At 41.0% G+C, this 20,839-nt stretch overlaps 1 protein-coding gene across 1 annotated transcript; it reads left to right on the forward strand.

Moving 5' to 3' along the window:
- The first annotated feature begins 10,086 nt into the window (after positions 1-10,086).
- Positions 10,087-12,191, forward strand: LOC130243644 (interferon-inducible GTPase 5-like). The gene has a single exon (XM_056475901.1). It carries the CDS (start codon positions 10,087-10,089, stop codon positions 11,608-11,610), a length of 1,524 nt encoding a protein of 507 aa, XP_056331876.1. The 3' UTR covers positions 11,611-12,191.
- Positions 12,192-20,839: the final 8,648 nt, after the last annotated feature.

The raw sequence follows: 20,839 nt of genomic DNA on the forward strand, positions 1-20,839 counted from the left end.
TTAAAAATTGTCCCGTTAAAAAACAGTAAGTTACTGGCAGCACTGTTAAATTAACAGCATCTAGCTGTTGTTAAAATTTACAGTTTGTTATATGTATTTTAAATGTAAAAAAAAAATTACCTACTTACCTGTAATAATCTCAACAAGTGAAGTGCTGTATGATTTGACAATTGACATGTGGTAACTAAGGACCTGGCATTTGGCTGTAAAAAAATTGCCACAAGTGAAAACTGAACAGAAACATGCTGTGAGAATTTCCTGAAGCACTGTCATGTTACTTTACTCCAAATTGCTGCCAGGTTTTAACACAGGTTTTTGATCTGCTTATTCATGTTTCAACAACGGGATTTAGTGGCTGGATTTAGTATGCATTGTTGGAATACTGTGTGAAATCTTTTCTTTGAAGTCAACTTCAGACAGAGAGGTGTAATTTACAGTTGTCCATTGATTCTGTGACTGTATATTTTGTGAAACCATTTCCTGCATTTAGGTTTTCATAGTTTTAATTTTCTGAAAACTGAGCATGCAAACACCCTTGAACTTGTGCTGTGTTGACAGTACAAAACACCTTTAAATAGCTGATTGATTTTAGAAAAAGATTATAACATTATACAATCATTAAAACCAAAAACAACTTTAACATTCATTTTCTACAAGGAAAATTTTCCTTTAAGAAAGTAACTGTTTTGAGTTATAGTGCAAGTTCATCTGAGGACAGTTTCATTTTATGTATGTGTACTTAACATATTCTTTTTTTTTTTTAATAATAATATTTTATCAAGCAGAAAATTGAATGACAGTAAGTACAAGACATGAACTGTATAATCTGCTGGTTTTGAACATATTGTAAAAATGAAATATAGTCATGTAAACAACTAAAACATTACCCTAAATCCAACCCAAATTGACCCCACAAAGAGAGTAAATAAAAATAAAATGAATCAATAAAAAAAAAAACATGGGGGGAGGGGGGTTAAATCTGAAAAGAAGGCATGTTTTCGACAAAAGAAATCACAGGGTTCCACATTTTATAAAATAAACTGACAGAGTCCCTTATAGAGGGTTTAATTTTTTCGAAAGCAATTATATCTACAGTATATGGCATTTATTATATAAAGCATCATTAGGAGGTAAACCAAAAATTGCCATTATTGGGCAGGGTTTCACAGAAATATTTTGAGCCCTTGATAGTATGTCACAGAAAGAAGACCAATTTGTAAGCAAAAATATATCTTTAATAAGAGTATTCTCTGGTTGGTGGGGGAATGTAGTAAAATATTATTTAGCAAAATTCCGTAATTGAAAATAACGGAATAAATTAGATTTGGAAATTATGAACCTTTCCAACAACTCATTGAATGAGACAAATAAGTGGTCTTAAAACAGATCGAGCAGCAATACTAAACCCCTCTCTCTTAACTGTGTAAAGGCTGAGTCCAAGAAAAGATGATTGTTGCAGATCGGAGAGAATGTTGACAATGTTTGTAGTTTATAGTGATGACGAAACTGTTTCCAGATTTTAAGTGAAGAGAGCACAATAGGATTAAATGTATATTTAGAGGGTTTTCGTAAACAGGAGTCAAAGACTAGTGCTGGTAATGAGGAAGAGATGCACCAATTGGCTTCTATCTTACACTAACTGATATCTTGGCTGTTACACCATAGATGTATTTTCTGGATGTTAGCTGCCCAGTAGTACAAAAGAAAATTTGGGAGTGCAAGCCCTCCTTCATGTTTTGTTCTTTGGAGAGTAGATTTTGAAACACGTGAGGGTTTACTGGCCCAAATATATGAGGATATAATAGAGTCCAATGTTTTAAAAAAAAGACTTAGGAAGAAAAATGGGAATTGTCTGAAACAGAAAGAGCATTCATGGGAGGATATTCATCTTGCCTGATTTAATTCTACCTACTAATGTCAATGAGAGATTATTCCAACACAGAATATGAGTTTTAATATGTTCTAGCAATTTGGTAAAATTTTCTTTACGTAAAGACTTGAAGGAATTTGAGATGTGGACTCCCAAATAATGGAAGATACTACCACACATGTGAAAGGGAAGCATGGTTGGGGGGATTTGTTCTGCCAGTTTTTAAGAGAAAACATTCACTTTTAGCTAGATTCAGCTTGTATCCTGAAATTGAACCAAACTCAATAAGCAGATGAAGTATGCCATCCATACAGTTGAGAGGATTTCAGACAAATAATAATAAATCATCAGCATATAGTGAAACACGATGTTCACACCCCTCTCTGTAAATCCCTGAAAAAGTTGAAGATGATTTTAGGGTTATAGAAAGAGGTTCTATAGCCAAAGCCAAAAGGAGAGGGGAAAGTGGGCAACGTTGACGGGTGCTGCGAGAAAGAGAAAATAAGAAGATATCTCAGAATTAGTTTTTACACAAGCAGAGGGAGTTGAGTATAATAACTTAATCCAAACTCCAAATTTCTGCAAAACTATAAATAAATAATCCCACTCAACCCGGTCAAAGCCCTTCACTGCGTCTAACGAGATAACCATTTCAGGCTTTGGTGACCGGGATGGAGTGAAGACTACATTCAAGAGCCTACGCACATTGGATGATAGATGTCGGCCTAGTATAAAGCCAGTTTGAATGGATTTCCAATTGTTTGGCTAAGACTTTAGCTAATAATTTAATATCATGATTACTTAGGCTGATTGGTCTATAGCAGGGGTCACCAATCACGGTCCTGGAGGGCCGGTGTCCCTGCGGAGTTTATCTCCAACTTGCCTCAACACACCTGCCTGGATGTTTCAAGTATACCTAGTAATGTCCTTGATTAGCTTGTTCAAGTGTGTTTGATTAGGGTTGGAGCTAAAATCTGCAGGACACCGGCCCTCCAGGAACAAGTTTGGTGACCCCTGGTCTATAGCTACTGCAAAATTTAGCGTCTTTATCTTTTTGTAATATTAGTGAAACCAAAGCTTGGTTCAAAGATGAGGATAAAAAGCCTTGATCAATGGAGTAATTGTATAAGTCTAATAACATAGGGGGTTGGCTGACCAGAATTTTTTTTTTAATTCACCAGGAAAGCCATCTGGGCCTGGACCCTTATTGTTTTTCATGGTTAAGATGCAAGAGGCAATTTCCTGTGCGCTAAGAGGTTCATCTGGTTTGCTAACTGTAACTGAGTTTAATTTCGGAAATTCTAATTCAGAAAGAAAGTTATTAATAGTGGCAGCATCTGAACAGTTATCTGAATTGTAAAGATTAAAATAAAAAGAAGCAAACTCTGAGAAAATTTTAACTGGGTTTGTAGTGAGGTTATTAGAGGTGTCATAGACCTGTAAGATTAAATGTGAAGCAGCCTGGTACCGAAGTTGAGAAGCCTACAAAAGCATAGGTTACTTTTGTGCATTTTTATAAGAATTCTGTCTTGTTGGTTGTCAATAGATCGAAGTTTGCTTTTAGTTTTAGGCATTCTGTTTCAAGGACAGGATTTGGTGAATTAGCGTTTAATCTGTCTATTTCTGAAATTTTGTCAACGAGTCTCTGTTGTTTTAATCTCCTGGATTTGGACCAGTGCGAATTAAATGAAATGATCCTCCAGCGTATATATATGCTTTGAATGTTTCCGATAGGAGAGTTGGTGATATTAAATCTGATTTGTTGGTTTCTAAAAAAAATCAATATCTTTAGATATGTGGTCACAAAATTCCTTGTTGGCCAGCAGCTCAGTGATAAGCTTCCAAGTTGCAGCTTGGCTACGCAAATTTTGAGGAAAACAGATGTCTAAAATAAAATGAAATAAAAAAGTTTTATCTGCAAAAAATAATCAATGCGTGAATAGACATGGTGGAGATTCGAAAAGAAAGAAAATTCTTTTGCGGTTGGACTGAGGAAGCGGCAAGTATCTACGCCTCCTAACTGATCCATTAAGGAAAAAAGCGCCATAGACATTGATGTAGGAGCTGATGTTTATGGTTGTGAACGATCTAGTCTTAGGTTAATAGTGCAATTAAGGTCTCCACCTATAATAAGGTGGTGAGTGTCTAAATTTGGAAGGTGAAAGTTAAGTAAATTGACAAAAGCTGGATTGTCAAAATTGGGAGCATAAACACTGGCTAAAATGAAAGGTGTTTGGTGCAGAGTGTCTGAGACAATAACATACCGCCTGAGACAATAACATACCGCCCACCATCCAGCTCTGGCGGTTCTGCTAGATTGTCGCAGAGAAGTTTAGAGAGTAGGTTGATCATATACTCCCTTGCATTCTTTCCTTTGATACCGTCTGGTAACCCTACAACACGTGTATTTTGGCGTTTTCCTTATCCGTGTTAGTTAGCTTCAATTGAAGAACATTTACTTCATTTTCGAGCTGAGTTAATCAGTCGCTGTGACCTGAAAGGCTCACCCCCATTGTGCCGATCTTTGTTGCTTGTGATGCTAAGGTCGCGCCCAAGAATTCGATTGAAGAACGGATTGGTTCCAGAGAGTTATTTAAAAGTGCAACGAATTCCCCAGTAATGTCCTTTCTAAATTTTTCAAGCTCCTTGACAAGAGACTCAACTGTGAGCTGCAATGATGTGGGGTCGTTATCTGCCATTTTGGTGCTTTCCTGACAGGAATAAGCATGTTGAACTTGAGTCTGAAGTTTGCCACCAGTCCTCGTAAATTTGCTATTTTTAAGCGGATCATTCGAAGACGTGTACTCTGAATACAAAACAATGCTATAACGAATAAGGTATACTGGTAAATCAGGTAAATCAAAGAAATTACATGTAATAACGTGGAGCTTAGACAACGAGCGTCTTCATCGTAGCATTACCAAACCAGAAGTCCTACTTAACATATTCTTAACAAAGTACTGGGTTTTATAAGATAATTACATGGGTTAAGGTTGGGTTTAGTGTCTAGGAATTTTGCAGGTAAGGGAGACTGGGGATAGTTGTAACATGGGTCAGTTGTATCACTTCCAATCTCTTCAACCAGAAACTAGCTACAAATCAGTTGATTCACTACACACATGCTCATATTACTTCTCATTCCACATACAAAAATGCAGAGTCCTCTGACAGACACAGTTGATGTTAGACGGGAAAAACTACATTTGAGCTAAGAAAGTAATATATTTTACTTAGCAATGTCTTATTTGTATTTAAACCCATCAAAGATAAATTATATCAATTGTGTTTCAGTGTAGATCTTTTTAATGCATGCTGTTGGTGCTAATGTTTTAGTTGTTAGCTGTAATGTGAGCAAATTGATGGCTACAAGACTCTGGGTCATTTGTAACAACAAAACTCTTGGTTAGTAACATCAGCGAAATGCATTTTCTGTTTGTGCTGCAAAGAAAACATTTATGCCCTTGTAACTAGTTTCAATTAAACTTTGAACACACTGGCTTGAAAGATCTCAAAGATATAGAGAGAAATGTAAAAAATGTTATAACTATCCCTGATGTCCCGTACATAGTACTTGCAAAACAGGTCTGCAAAATAAAGTCACATCTACACTTTGGAAAAACTGGACTTTGACATATGTAAATACTCCTGCAAGTCTTTTTTTGATAGGGGAATGGTGTGGTCTTAAACGTATGTAACCCTCATTCCCTGAAGGAGGTAACGGAGACATTTATGTCAAGTTGAATGACTAGGGGGTTTGCTTAGAATCAGAATCAGAATCAGAAAGAGCTTTATTGCCAGGTATGTTCACACATACAAGGAATTTGTTTTCGTGACAGAGCTTCTACAGTGCAACAGCATTACAGAGACAGGACAAAAAACAGATAATAAATATATTTTAAAAAGTAGAAGTAAGTAGTGAATGCAAATATACAAATTGACAATAGTATGTACAGGTATGTACTATTTACAACGTTATACGTGCAGCTGTTATGTGCAAATTGGCATGTAAAGTGTGTTGTTAAATAAGTGTATATGTGTATAAAAGTGTGTGGCAAGTAGTGATGTTGGTTCCAAAATTATTCTTATCAAGTGTTCATGAGATGGATTGCCTGAGCGAAGAAATTGTTTCTGTGTCGGGCTGTTCTGGTGCGCAGTGCTCTGTAGCGTCGTCCAGAAGGTAAAAGCTGCTTCAAAGAGGCAGTGTGCTGGGTGTGAGGGATCCAGAGTGATTTTGGCAGCCCTTTTGCTCGCTCTGGATAAGTACAGTTCTTGGGGAGTAGGAAGGTTTGTACCAGTGATACGCTCAGCAGTCTGAACTATTCGACGTAGTCTTTGGAGATCGTATTTAGTAGCTGAACTAAACCAGACATTTATTGATCTGCAGATGACTGGTTCAATGATGGAGGTGTAGAACGGTTTCAGCAGCTCCTTTGGGAGGTTGAACTTCCTCAGCTGACAAAGAAAGTACAGCCTCTGTTGAGCTTTTTTGACAATGGAGTCAATGTGAGAGTCCCACTTCAGATCCTGAGAGATGGTGGTGCCCAGGAACCTGAATGACTCCACTGCTGCCACAATGTTGTCCATGATGCTCAGTGGGGGGAGAGCAGGGGGGTTTCTCCTGAAGTCCACTATCATCTTCACTGTTTTGAGCGTGTTGAGCTTCAGGTTGTTGTGACTGCACCAGACAGCCAACTCCTTAACCTCCTGTCTGTAAGCAGACTCATCACCGTCCTGAATAAGGCCTATAAGTGTGGTGTCGTCTGCAAACTTCAAGAGCTTCACAGAGGAGTCTTTTGAAGTGCAATCATTCGTGTACAGGGAGAAGAGCAGTGGGGAGAGGACACACCCCTGGGGGGCGCCAGTGCTGATTGTGTGGATACTAGATGAGAATTTTCCCAGCTTCACCAGCTGCAGCCTGTCTGTTAGGAAGCTGTTGATCCACTGACTCGCTGAAGAGCCGAACCTGCCAGCATTTAGCAATGGTGGATTCAACTCCTTTGGCAGGGGACCATAAACGTCTCTGTTCCCTCCTTCGGGGAAGGAGGGTTATGTACATAACCAAGATGTTCCCCCTCGATCGATCACTTCAAGTTTATGCCGAGTTGATTGACTAGGGAAATATATCCTACCCCACAGGAGCTGAACCTGCCACTCACTTTGGTGTTCCGAATGTCAGGCAGGTAGCATGAACATCAAGCACCACCAAAAGCATAACCATCCAACGTTCCTGGCCCTAATTACCTTGATAGGAAAAAAAAGTTGGGAAATCATACTCACCAATAATGCCTAGCAACTAGGCTTGGGCTACGCTAGGGCTTACATAGAATACGACAGTCCCATAGGGGAAGGACACTGCAGAGGTCACTGCTAACCTGATGGGGAGACCTATGACAAAAAACACATATGGGCTTGCCCTAGGAAAGGATGGTTAGATTGGTAGGGTAGACACAGTAGGGGGACAGTAGTGTGTCCCCCTGGGTAGAGGAACACACTGTGGTCTAGTAATGCATATGGGGTCACCTGAAAAGGGTGCTGACACTGTACCCCCGAACACAGGATGACCAATCGGCAGTTATAACATGCACAAAATTCCAGGTTAGAGAGTGTGGCGCAGCAAGCATTTTTGACACTAAGCTTAGTTTTCTCCCGAATGACTGGTGTTACCCAGCACCCAAGAGGAAACCAGCTTCACTCAGAGATTATAGAATCCTGCAGGGTTTGCAGGTTTAATACCTAGTTCCTGAAGGGAGTGGTAGGAACCTTGCACGACCAGGTCATGCTTCCTTACTGTGCGGCCATTCACCAACTCATGATGAGCTGAAATGGCTGCAATGTAAACATTCAGTGTGGAAGATGACAGCCAACACAGCCACACTGAAGGAAGAAAAGCATAACAACGATCGGGCAAGTTCAGGGGACTTCTCTGCAAGAAGTACACTACTTAGCGAATAGTCTCCACTTCAGGGTCTAGACCTGCCTTGTAGTCGAAGCTGGCAGGTAACCTAAGTCTTCAGCGTGGCATTTATGGACCACACATGGAGGTTCCAGAGAGCAGGACGTGGGTGCCAGATTGTGCCCCATCCCTGAGAAAGAAGGTCCTTCCTCAAAGGAATCTGCCAGGGAGGGGCTGTTGCGAGGAGTGTGAGTTCTGTGAACCAGATCCGGTTGGGCCAATGAGGCGCAACAATCAAGACCTGCTCCTCATCCTCCCTGACCTTGCACAGTGTTTGTGCAAGTTGGCTCACTGGGGGGATTGCATATTTGCACATGCCCTGGGGCCAGCTGTGGGACAGTGCATCCGTGCCGAGGTCAGGGAATAAAACCACTGGCAATGGGTGGTCTCAGCTGAGGCAAACAGGTCAACCTGGGCCATGCCGAAACATTCCCATATCAGCTGGACCACACCGGGGTGGAGCCACCATTCTCCCAAGGAGGAGAGCTGCAGTGAGAGCACATCGGCTGCATAGTTGATCTTGTCCGAGATATGAATGGCATGCATCAATTTGAACCGTGTGTGGTTCCAGAGGAGCAGATAGTGAGCAAGCTGAGACATGCGGCAGGAGCGGACACAATTGATGTACTCTAATGACGTCATGCTGTCTGTCCTGTTTTCCTGCTGTTTTCATGCTGAATCACTCCAAACAGGTCAACAAGGTGCATTCTCCAGAGAGTCCAGGTCCACACCAAGAAAATAGATGCACTGCACGGGTGAAGAGTTTGCTCTTTTCAGCTCTGGCCTTCAGCTCGGCTGGAGAAACTGGCTCGATTGTGACCTTGGTCAGCAAGGTTGCAATCTCTTCACCCAACAGAGGGGCAACTGCGGTTCTCACCACAGAGAAATGCACGCCCCTGTTCTTGGGAGGCCGTTGGGCGAACTGAATCGCATAGCCAAGTCTGATAGTATGAATGAGCCACCGTGACGGGATGAGCCCGCACAAGAGGCAACACCTGAGAAGAGTTATTTTTGTTCTTGTTAATACTTTCTCTAACATGTCAATTTATATCTATTAAGGGTATAGTTAAAATTAGGGGTCAACCGAAAAAAAAAAAAGAATGTTAGGCATTTTCTAAGAGGAAGTTTTTGATAAAAGGCACGCCCTGAAGTCTATGAAACTCATGTTCTGCAATCAAAGCAGCTCATACTGCAGATTTGCTCATGCAATGACACTGTTTACTCCACTCTTGCACTTACTAAGGTAAGACTGGATTGCATTGCATGATATATTATTTATTTTACATTCACATAAAGATGATTATGACTTTTAAATGTTTTTTTAATACGTTTTCAAAAATATGGGCTGTGTTACCAGATGTTTTAAGAACCGTGCTGTATTTTTTGGAAATAAATTTATAGATCCACAGTACAGACACTGAGTTCATGAAGCACAGTAAAATAAATGAATAAACATACAATAATAAATCATAAAGTGAGGATAACAAATCAGTAACATTTTACAGTAAGTTTGTATAAATTCATGTTAGTTAATGTATTTACAAACATGAACAAACAATGAACAATACATTTATTATTGTATTTATTCAGGCTACATTGCTTAATGAAAATGCAGTTATTCGTTGTAACTCACAATACATTTACTAATGTAACAAGAATGAATTTGTAAATTTATAATACATTAGTAAATGTTGAACTATAACAAAGAAATGCTGTATGTAAGTGTTGTTCATACATCATGTTAGTAAATACAGTAACTAACATGAACTTATGAAAAATTATTGTAAAGTGTAACCAAAAAATCATTAATAATAAATTAACAGTATATTTTTGGTATTTATATATTTGTTTTTTGAAAACAAATATATTTTTGTTGTTGTTTTTATGGAGGAAAAGAATTAATAAAACATGTTGTGTTATGCTATTCATATTACTTATAAGTGACATGTTTATGTTTGCACTTTTTTTAGTCTCACATGTTGCAGTGGACAGTTTTGAAGCTTCCTGAAGCTGAGGAGAAAATTCTGAATTCAAAGCGGTTGGCTAAACCTTTTTTTTTTTCAAAAGTTATTCTACATTTGCTTATTATTATTATTAATATTAATATTAATATTAATATTAATATTAATATTAATATTATTATTATTATTATTATTATTATTATGAATAATATAATTACCTCTTCTAGAACGTATGCATTAAATTGTATGACACGCATCATTCAAATTCATGAAAATTCTTGATTACTCTGTACAGAACTGCCATGTCAGAGTTGGTAAACATCTCTAATGATGAAGATGGCCCCAGCCAGTCTTCTGGATCATCAAACACATCGCAGACATTCAGCGACAAAGACTGCAAAGAAACTACATTTCCAAAATCCTCACAAACATTCATTCAAGAAAAGACTGAAGACAAAAGTGATCCTTCATCATTTACCAAACGTTCAACAATCAGTCCAAGAAAGTTGCTGTCCAAACTGCAAATACCTGAGAAACGTAATCAAACTGACCATAATGAGAAGCTCAGTGAAAAAGACCTTAAAGACAAAAAGCCTGAGGAGGAGGAGGAAGATAAAAATGAAAATCTTTATACAGTTTCTAGTGAATTTCTAAGCATGATGTCGAATGCCACAGAAGATCCAGACTCAATCAGTGTAGATATGAAGGAAATAATTGACGCTAAGCCTAAAGAAAAAACAAAGAAACTAAAAGATAAACTGACAGAGTTGGAGAATGTTACGCTTAACATGGCTATAACTGGCATGACAGGAGCAGGAAAGTCTTCCTTTGTCAATGCCCTGCGAGGCCTTCGTGATGATGATGAGGGAGCAGCTTCCACAGGAACAACTGAGACCACCATGAAGCCAAACATGTATGAGCATCCCTTCATGCCAAACGTGAAGATCTGGGACCTGCCAGGAATCGGGAGTCCAAAATTCAGAGCAAAGAAATACCTAAAAGATGTCAATTTCCACATGTATGACTTTTTTCTCATAGTGACCTCAGAAAGGTTTAGGGAGAACGACATTGAGCTGGCCAAAGCCATCAATAAGAGCAACAAGCTGTTTTATTTCATTCGCACCAAAATTGACAATGACGTTCATGCTGAATCCCACAAAAGAAACTTCGATGAGCGCATACTGCTTGATAAAATCCGAGAGGACTGTAAGGTGAACCTTCTGAAATTGAATATTTCCAAAATATTCCTAATTTCTTCATTTCATTTGGAGAGATACGACTTTCAGAAGCTGGTCAACACCCTTGAGGAGGAACTTCCCAAAAACAAGAGATTTGCTCTCATTCAATCTTTGCCTGTTTATTCCCTCGAGACCCTCACAAAGAAGATAACCTACTTCAAGAAACTCATTTGGCTGAATGCTGTTGGGGCCGGAGTTGGTGCGTTTCCTCCAATCCCAGGAGTGTCACTGGCAGTTGATTACGGCATAATGAAAAAGTTCTTTAAGCAAGTCTTCATGGCATTCGGCCTATCAAATCAGGCACTGGAGGCACTGTCAGAACGAGTGAACAAACCGGTGGAGGTTCTGAACGCCGCCAAGACTTCACGCTTCAAAGATGGAGTCACTGAGCGTATTCTGATAGACATGATGTCTAATCCAGTCATTGCTATCACCAAGACTCTGGGAACCATAATGGCTCTGCTGCCCGGAGGAGCTCTGCCCGCAGGGGGCGCAGCTGTAGCCTCTGTGCACTACTTGCTGAATGTAGGACTCAAGGAGATGGCAGATGACACCAGGAAAGTTCTTGTCATCTCACAACTTGCCTAATAAAGTGCGGGAAATTTTTTTTTATTTCTCTTGTAACACATCAGTTCTGTTCCTACTGTATAAACACCCTCTGGCTCAGCCTTCTAGCATGCCCCAACTTCCGACTATTGGTCAAACTAGAAAGAGATTACCAGATTTGTGTAGTTTCAATTGTGTCAATGATGACTAGGAGACTCACTGCTTACATCTTTGGGGGAGATAAACCTATGTATGGCACAGTCAAATAAATGTGCGTGAATGAGAGAGTGTATGGGTGTTTCCCAGTACTGAGAATGCCAGAGTAGTTGGCAGTTCATTCCACTGTAGTGACCCCTACTAAATCAGGGACTAAGCTGAAGGAAATGAATGAATGAATGAATGAATGAATGAATATGGCAGGAAGAGTAGCTGCCAAAAAAAGTGCCAGAGAAATTGGTGGTTCATTCCACTGTGGTGAGCCCACAAGAACGTGAGCGAGTGAGTTTAGAGATTTTTTTATATTGAGTATCTGAAATGCTCTTCTTTCATCATTTGAAAAATATACATTTTTTAGGATAGGACTCTTTGCTATGATGTTTTTGTAATTTAGTCCCTGATCTTACATACAGTATGACATTTAACAAAAATTATAAAAAAAGTGCTTATTTAAAAAAAAAAAGGTCAAAAAAAGCTAATTATCCATGTCTTTTTAATTTTAATTAAACAAAATATTATAGTAATTTGAACACAAAATACTGTTTGTTTTTCCAGTGTAAACCTCAGTTTCAGACTACATTCTCTATGATTTTGTCAATTTACTTCATTTGTATTAACATTAAACCATATGTATGGACTGTATACAGTATATGTCATGGATTGGTCAGGCTCTCACGACCCCCACTCACGAAGATCACCATCACCTGACTTCTAATGAGCACACAGCTGCATCACATTCACGAGCACCAGATAAAAGCACAGCACTCCAGTCGCTCATTGTCCGGGCTCGTCTCGACGAAAGCGGACAACTGAGCGACCACTCAGCGTAGTCATCCTCAGCTAAACAAACGATTTACTTACCTGTTCTCTTTGTATTCCTCCTAGTCTTCCTGGTCCTCCCGAATCGTCCTGTCTTCCAGTCCTTCCAAGTCTGTGTCATCCTCTGTCAGCTGTATCTGGTGTGTGCTGTCCATCCTCGTGTATTCCTGTTACCCAGCCACGGAGGAAAAGACCCCAACATCATTCCTGATCCTCCTGGCTATCCTTCATGTGCTCCTTGTTGTCATTCAATAAACACCCTAACGTTTCCTTACCTCTGTCTCCTGTCCGCTTCATAACAGAAGCCCGGACCCATAACGACGACAACATGAGCACCCTCGATCACTTTCAAGAGCTGGTGGACCAGTTGAAGCGGATTCTACAGCCACCAGCTCCACTTTCCAACGCACCACCAGCACCGAGCACTTCCGCCTCCACAGTTTCTTCTTCGGCCCTTCCTTCCAGTCCCATGGCCCGACCAGCGCCCTACTCAGGCGGAGCGGGGGAGTGCAATGGTTTTCTGTTACAATGTTCCCTCATATTCGAAATGCAACCTTCTCTATATCCCACAGATAAGTCAAAGATCGCCTACATCGTATCACTACTCTCTGGACCTGCACTTAAATGGGCTGAGACGATCTGGAACCAAGCCGGGCCGGTCATGAATTCCATCACTACCTTCACGGAGTATTTCAAAGAGGTGTTTGGACGTTCTGATGGGGAAGTAGCCGCTGGAGAGCAGCTGTATCATCTAAAGCAAGGTACTCTATCTACACAGGAATATGCTCTCCGGTTTCGCACTCTAGCAGCTGCAAGTGGATGGAATGAGAGATCGTTGTTGACCACGTACCGGCTCGGCTTGGAACCCACTCTCCGAATCCAGCTGGCCACATTAGATGATACAATGGGTCTGGAGAGATTCATCCAACATTCTCTCCGATGTTCCGATCGTCTCCGTTCCTATCAACAGGACACCATCACCCCCTCGTCTGCACTCCTCCAATCGCCTGAGTCAACAGCCTCTCCAGAACCAGAACCCATGATAATAGAGTCTGGAAGACTGACATCAGCGGAACGACAGAGGAGGCTGACCCGGGGTCTGTGTCTATACTGCGGTGTCAGTGGACACACCCGTATGGAGTGTCCCCTTCGTCCCATTCGGACTTCAGTGAGTGTATTCAGTACGAATATTGAACAATGTAAACCACTTACTACCACCGTACAAATAACTACTGCCTCTATTTCTCTCCTTGTCACAGCCCTCATCGACTCCGGGTCAGCAGGGAACTTCATCTCCCAATCCCTCTGTCGTCAACTCCACCTCCGTACTGAGGCGTCCTCGCATATATACCAGATACAACCGATAACCCAGTGCACTCGATCTTCGACCCGTATCCATCGACAATGCGAAGACATCCTTCTTCAAGTGGGGCTGTTACATCAAGAGAGGATTCAATTTCTGGTTCTGGAGGGTGCAAATATGGACATCATTCTAGGGCGCCCGTGGCTGGTGAAGCACGATCCCATCATCTCTTGGGGCACAGGAGAGATAAAGAAATGGGGATCTGGATGTACACCTACCTGTTTTCCAAATCTCCCTCTTCAAGGTCGGAACCCCATTTCTTTGTTTGCAACATCGGTCGAGAGCCCTCCTGAGAAGCAGTCTATCCACATTCCTAAGGAGTACAGCTCCTTTCATGATGTCTTCTGCCCCAAGAGAGCTTCCCAGCTACCGCCACATCGGCCATGGGACTGCGCGATCGACCTAGTTCCAGATGCCCAGTTGCCAAGAGGTAGGATCTACCCGCTCTCGCTTCCAGAGAATCAGGCAATGGAAGATTACATAAGGGAGGCTCTGAGTCAGGGGTACATACGTCACTCAAAATCACCAGCCGCCTCAAGCTTCTTCTTTGTGGCCAAGAAGGACGGAGGGCTGCGTCCATGCATCGACTACAGGGTCCTAAATAACGGTACAGTAAAATACCGATATCCCCTTCCTCTGGTACCAGCCGCTTTGGAACAGCTCCGAGAAGCTAAAGTCTTCACTAAATTGGACCTCCGCAGCGCGTATAATCTGATAAGAATACGTGAGGGGGACCAATGGAAGACAGCATTCGTGACCCCCACTGGCCACTATGAATATGAGGTCATGCCTTACGGTCTGGTCAACGCCCCCTCCGTATTCCAAAACTTCATTCATGAAGTCCTCCGGGAGTTTCTTCACCACTTTGTAATAGTGTACATAGATGACATCCTCATTTACTCCCGGAGTGAGGCCGAACATCGCCAACACGTTGCGGAGGTCCTACACACATTGAGAGAACATCACCTCTACCTCAAAGCGGAGAAATGCTCATTCCACCAGAAGTCGATTCATTTCTTGGGATACATCATTGATCAAACCGGTATACGTATGGATGGGAAGAAAATTGAGGCTGTTCTATCCTGGTCAGAACCCACTTCCATTAAGGAGCTCCAGAGGTTTCTTGGGTTTGCTAACTTTTATAGACGGTTTATCAAGGACTACAGCAGGATTACATCACCTCTCACTAATCTCCTCAAGGGTAAACCCAAAGGACTGGAGTGGACCAAAGAAGCAGCCGCAGCCTTCCGCCTTCTTAAGAAGGAGTTCACAAGGGCCCCACTCCTGACTCATCCTGACCCAAATCTTCCTTTCGTGGTGGAAGTGGACGCATCCACCACCGGCGTCGGGGCAGTATTATCTCAACATCATGATACACCGCCCCGACTGCATCCCTGTGCCTATTTCTCTCGGAAGTTGAGCCCGGCGGAGCAGAATTACAGCATAGGAGACAGGGAGCTGCTAGCAATCAAGCTAGCCTTGGAGGAGTGGCGTCACTGGTTGGAGGGAGCCAAACATCCGTTCCAGGTGATCACAGATCACAAAAACCTCCAATATATCAAAGAGGCCAAGAGACTATGTCCACGTCAAGCCAGATGGTCACTTTTCTTCTCACGTTTTGATTTCTCCATTTCCTATCGTCCAGGACCCAAGAATCTAAGAGCAGACGCTCTCTCTCGTTTACACGAGCATCACGATCATGAAGAACTCCCAACGAAGATTCTTCCCGAACACATCTCCATTTGTCCGATCACCTGGAACGCTCCTCCAGTCGTTGCCACTCCGGAAGCCCCTGCTCCGCCGGGATGCCCTCCTCATCGGCAGTTCATACCACCTGAACACCGGGTAGATCTGATCCACTCCTTACATACCTCGCTAGGCACTGGACATCCAGGGATCAACAATACTCTCTCGCTAGTATCCCAACGATTCTGGTGGCCAAACATGGCAAGGGATGTGAGGCAATATGTTCAGGGCTGTAAGGACTGTGCCCAATCCAAGAGCCCACGTCATCTACCCGCTGGAAAGCTCCATCCCTTGCCGATTCCGAACCGTCCCTGGTCACACCTAGGAGTGGACTTTATCACTGATCTCCCTTCGTCAGAAGGTAATACCTGTATTCTAGTCATAGTAGATAGATTCTCAAAGTTTGTCAAACTAATCCCTCTGAAAGGTCTTCCCACAGCCTTTGAAACAGCCGACAATATCTTTAATCAAGTCTTCAGGTCATTTGGTATTCCAGAAGATATTGTGTCGGACAGAGGTCCACAGTTCATCTCACGTCTATGGAAAGCCTTCTTCAAGCTCCTAGGTGTGGCCGTCAGCCTCTCTTCTGGATATCATCCCCAAACCAACGGGCAGACAGAGAGGAAGATTCAGGAGGTGGGACGGTTCCTGAGGACCTTCTGCAGTGGTCACCAGAGCTCCTGGAGCCAGTATTTGGGCTGGGCAGAATATGCCCAAAATTCACTGCGGCAACCCTCCACCGGACTCACGCCATTCCAGTGCGTCCTGGGCTTCCAACCACCGCTCTTTCCCTGGGATGGCGAACCATCTGATGTCCCCGCAGTGGATCACTGGTTCCGGGAGAGCGAGAGAGTCTGGGACGAGGCTCATCAACATCTGCAGAGGGCAGTCCGTCGAAGCAAGGTAACCGCCGATAGAAGAAGGTCTGAAGAACCCAGATACACACCCGGACAAAAGGTGTGGCTATCCACCCGGGACATACGCATGCGACTGCCCTCTCGCAAGTTAAGTCCCCGATTTGTTGGTCCCTTCACCATCGTGGAACAGGTTAACCCCGTCACCTACAAACTACAATTACCCTCTCACTACCGTATTCACCCTACATTCCACGTATCACTCCTGAAACCCTATCACGATCCTGTTCTTCCCTCCACAGAGCCTGACCACGAAGAGGAACCCCCTCCTCCACTGCTCCTAGAAGAAGGAGCCGTCTACGCAGTGAAGGAGATCTTGCGTTCCCGACGTCGTGGTGGCCAGTTGGAGTACCTGGTGGACTGGGAAGGGTACGGCCCCGAAGAAAGGACATGGGTTCCCAGAGCTGATATTCTCGATCCTAGTCTCATGGTGGAGTTTCATGAGAGCCACCCTGAGTTCCCAGCGCCTAGAGGCAGAGGGAGACCACCACGGCGTCGGAGGTGTCGGCCCTCAGGAGCGGGCCCTGGGGAGGGGGGTACTGTCATGGATTGGTCAGGCTCTCACGACCCCCACTCACGAAGATCACCATCACCTGACTTCTAATGAGCACACAGCTGCATCACATTCACGAGCACCAGATAAAAGCACAGCACTCCAGTCGCTCATTGTCCGGGCTCGTCTCGACGAAAGCGGACAACTGAGCGACCACTCAGCGTAGTCATCCTCAGCTAAACAAACGATTTACTTACCTGTTCTCTTTGTATTCCTCCTAGTCTTCCTGGTCCTCCCGAATCGTCCTGTCTTCCAGTCCTTCCAAGTCTGTGTCATCCTCTGTCAGCTGTATCTGGTGTGTGCTGTCCATCCTCGTGTATTCCTGTTACCCAGCCACGGAGGAAAAGACCCCAACATCATTCCTGATCCTCCTGGCTATCCTTCATGTGCTCCTTGTTGTCATTCAATAAACACCCTAACGTTTCCTTACCTCTGTCTCCTGTCCGCTTCATAACAGTATATGTATATCTGTTTGTAATTTGAAATAAACCACTAGTTGTTTAAAATACTGAATTTCTTTCCATTTTACTGTGTGATTTAGTTAATTTGAAGACTTCATTCTTTACACTTTTCTAGCTTTATCAAATGTCCTCATATAAAACCCCACAGATACACTGCTCAGCATATTTAAGTACACCCCTCACAAATCTTTCCTTTATATTCATATTTTATATAAATAGGAAGCTACAGTAAACAATATTATATTTGTGCATATACATAAGATTAGTCAGTACTGAAGCCAAATCTGGAGTTTATCTAACAAGATAACATACGATAACGGTCCAAAAACTAGTACAGACAAATTTATATGGTATAGAAAATATTAAAAACCAACAACCAAAAATCAAGAGAAGCAAAAAATGTGAAAAATTTTTGTTGAATTTTTTGTAGGTTTTATAATTTATTTATTTTTTGCAATAATTTGCTTAAATTTGATTGTATTATCTTTCAATTTCTAAATATGTTTGGAGACTAAAATATTATTTTAATAAATATATCTGTTTAATAAATCTGATTTGTTTAAATGCACCAAAATACATTGCCTATATTCACTGAGAAATGGATAAAAATCAAAATGGGGTGTGCTCAATTATGCCGAGCATTGTACATCAAAAAATAAATAATTAAAGACCACTCTTCCCAAACAAATGACAATTGTAGCAAATGTTTTGGTTATTTTAAAGCATAAGAGCCATAAATCAAACTTGTTTTGTAGAGCTTAAAACTTGTAGAGTCTTGTATAAGCTCAGCTGTATCTGTTATTTTCTTTTCTAGATCAGTTGCAAACTCAAAAAAAGGGACCTCAGAAAGGGACAAAAATCAAAATAACATAAAATCATATATTAGTAACTTAATTAAATGCAGTGTATAACAAGCCCTAAGAGTGCTTTACATGTTCTAATGTTTTTATTGAATATATTTAATTTATAAACTGACAAAAGCATCCCTTTCTCCATAGAAATCATGTTGCGCAGTGCATTCAGAATAATCTTCATTAAATAAATGCTGCCAAGAGAGTCATCACACCAGAGAGTTAAAAACAAACAAACATGTAACAGAAAATACACTAACTCCATAAATGACTACTGAGAATTAATATTTTTAATTATTATTATTATATAATTTATTATACTTATGTTTATATTTTTGATAATCTAAACAAAACAAAAATCATTGACAAATTTTGTGTATTTTGGCAGTATAAGAACTGGTAAAAAAATAGAAATGAAAGAGCTGTTATATCTGCACATGATATCTTGTTATGTATGTCTACTGTGTTAACTATATGAAGAATGCTTTTTTTTAAGTATTCACAGAATTCAATCCTATTTAAGCAGTTTATGATAAAAAATCTTAAAGCCTGTACAGCAACACTTTATGTGTAACTGTGTATTGATTAATATTTTTATATTAGGTCAGCTATTTCCATTTGAATACTGCTCCAACATATTTTATAATACACAAAATAATTAAATAATAAATATAAACAGGATTAAAACTAAAAGTAGACTAAAAATAAAATGAATTAAATGCATGTATAAATATAGAAATGAAAGAAAGAGTATAGTACTTTTAGGCCACTTTTTATAATAATCTTTTATTTTAATTTCATTTCTTGCATAGATATCATTTGCAATAATGATACTGTATTTGGGTTAAATTTGGGATATATTTTAAAATGCATTTTATTCCTGATTCAGAGCTTAACTGTCTGCAGAATTACTTAATTTAGCTTTGAGCACAATCAAGCACAATTTATTTTAGGGATAAAACAGCACCAATTTAAAACTGAAAGTGGTGGAAGTTCGAAAAAATCATGCTTCAACCAAATATATGAATACTCAAAAGATGCACTGTTAATGCCTATATAAAACACGCATGAATGACAGATGAGCTCATTTTATTGTGTTCTGCCAGAAAGTAAAAACATTAATTTTCTTAAGCATGCCATTTTTTCTTCATCAAGCATCAATTGTACAGCTTTTAGTAAACGCTTCCTGCAAAACAGCATTTATGTGCATGTCTGAAATTCCTATGTGTTTTGGTTAGAAATTGTGTAAAGTAGATATTGTTTGTGGTTAGCACTGTTGCCTCAAAAGCAAGAATGTCACTGGCTCCAGTCCCCGCAGAGCCAGTTGGCATTTCCGTGTGGAGTTTCAGTTGCATGTTCTCCACGCGATGTCGTGGGTTTCCTCCAAGTGCTCCGGTTTCCCCCACAGCCCAAAGATATGTGCTATGTGAATTGGATTAACTAAACTGGCCGTAGTGTGTGTGTGTGTGTGTGTGTGTGTGTGTGTGTGTGCGTGTGTGTGTGTGTGTGTGTGTGTGTGTGTGTGCGTGCGTGCGTGTGTGTGTGTGTGTGTGTGTGTGTGTGTGTGCGTGCGTGCGTGTGTGCGTGTGTGTGTGTGTGTGTTCCCCAGTACTGGGTAGTGGCTGAAAAGCCATCTGCTGCATTACACATGCTGGATTAGTTGGCGGTTCATTCCACTGTGTCAGCCCCTGATAATCAGGGACTAAGCCGGAAAGCCTGTAACTATTGATTTCCATTTACTATAATTGTTTTTTCCATAAAATATATCTAAATGGTTACGGGTTTTCAGCTTTAATAACACTATCTTCTTTTGTATTCAAGAAAAAAAAATTTACTCCTAGGTTTCGATTCAGTTGAGGGTGTCTAAACAGTGCGTAATAAAACCAGGGAGAATACACTAAGATGTGATTTACTTTTGAACTATCCATTTAAGTTCCAAACCACACCCTATAGCACACCTACTTTTCATTAAACCCTCTGCTCCCATCTTTAGACAACCAGACATTCCGATATTACAAACATCTCTGCACAGACAAGGTGAGCTTTTTTATAAGTAACGCAAAAAGAGAGTTACAAAATTATTTTTGTTCGTTTTTAAATCAATATTAAATTACGCGACGTTGAAGAAATATAAACATATCGATGTACTACAAAGAACGTTATTACATGAAACCATGATTGATGTTTGCTTTAATGTAATGCTGTTTTACAAATTTAGGGTTTACACATAAAGATACCATTAAATAGATGCACTCGAGGCTTATCAGTTAAAATAAAATTGCTTTTGTTGCATGTTGTAAATCGACTTGTGGAATACTCGCGGTGAATTTGTCACTCTTTTTCACTCA

The sequence above is a fragment of the Danio aesculapii genome, chromosome 16 (genome assembly GCF_903798145.1).
Source record: "Danio aesculapii chromosome 16, fDanAes4.1, whole genome shotgun sequence".
Classification (NCBI taxonomy): domain Eukaryota; kingdom Metazoa; phylum Chordata; class Actinopteri; order Cypriniformes; family Danionidae; genus Danio; species Danio aesculapii.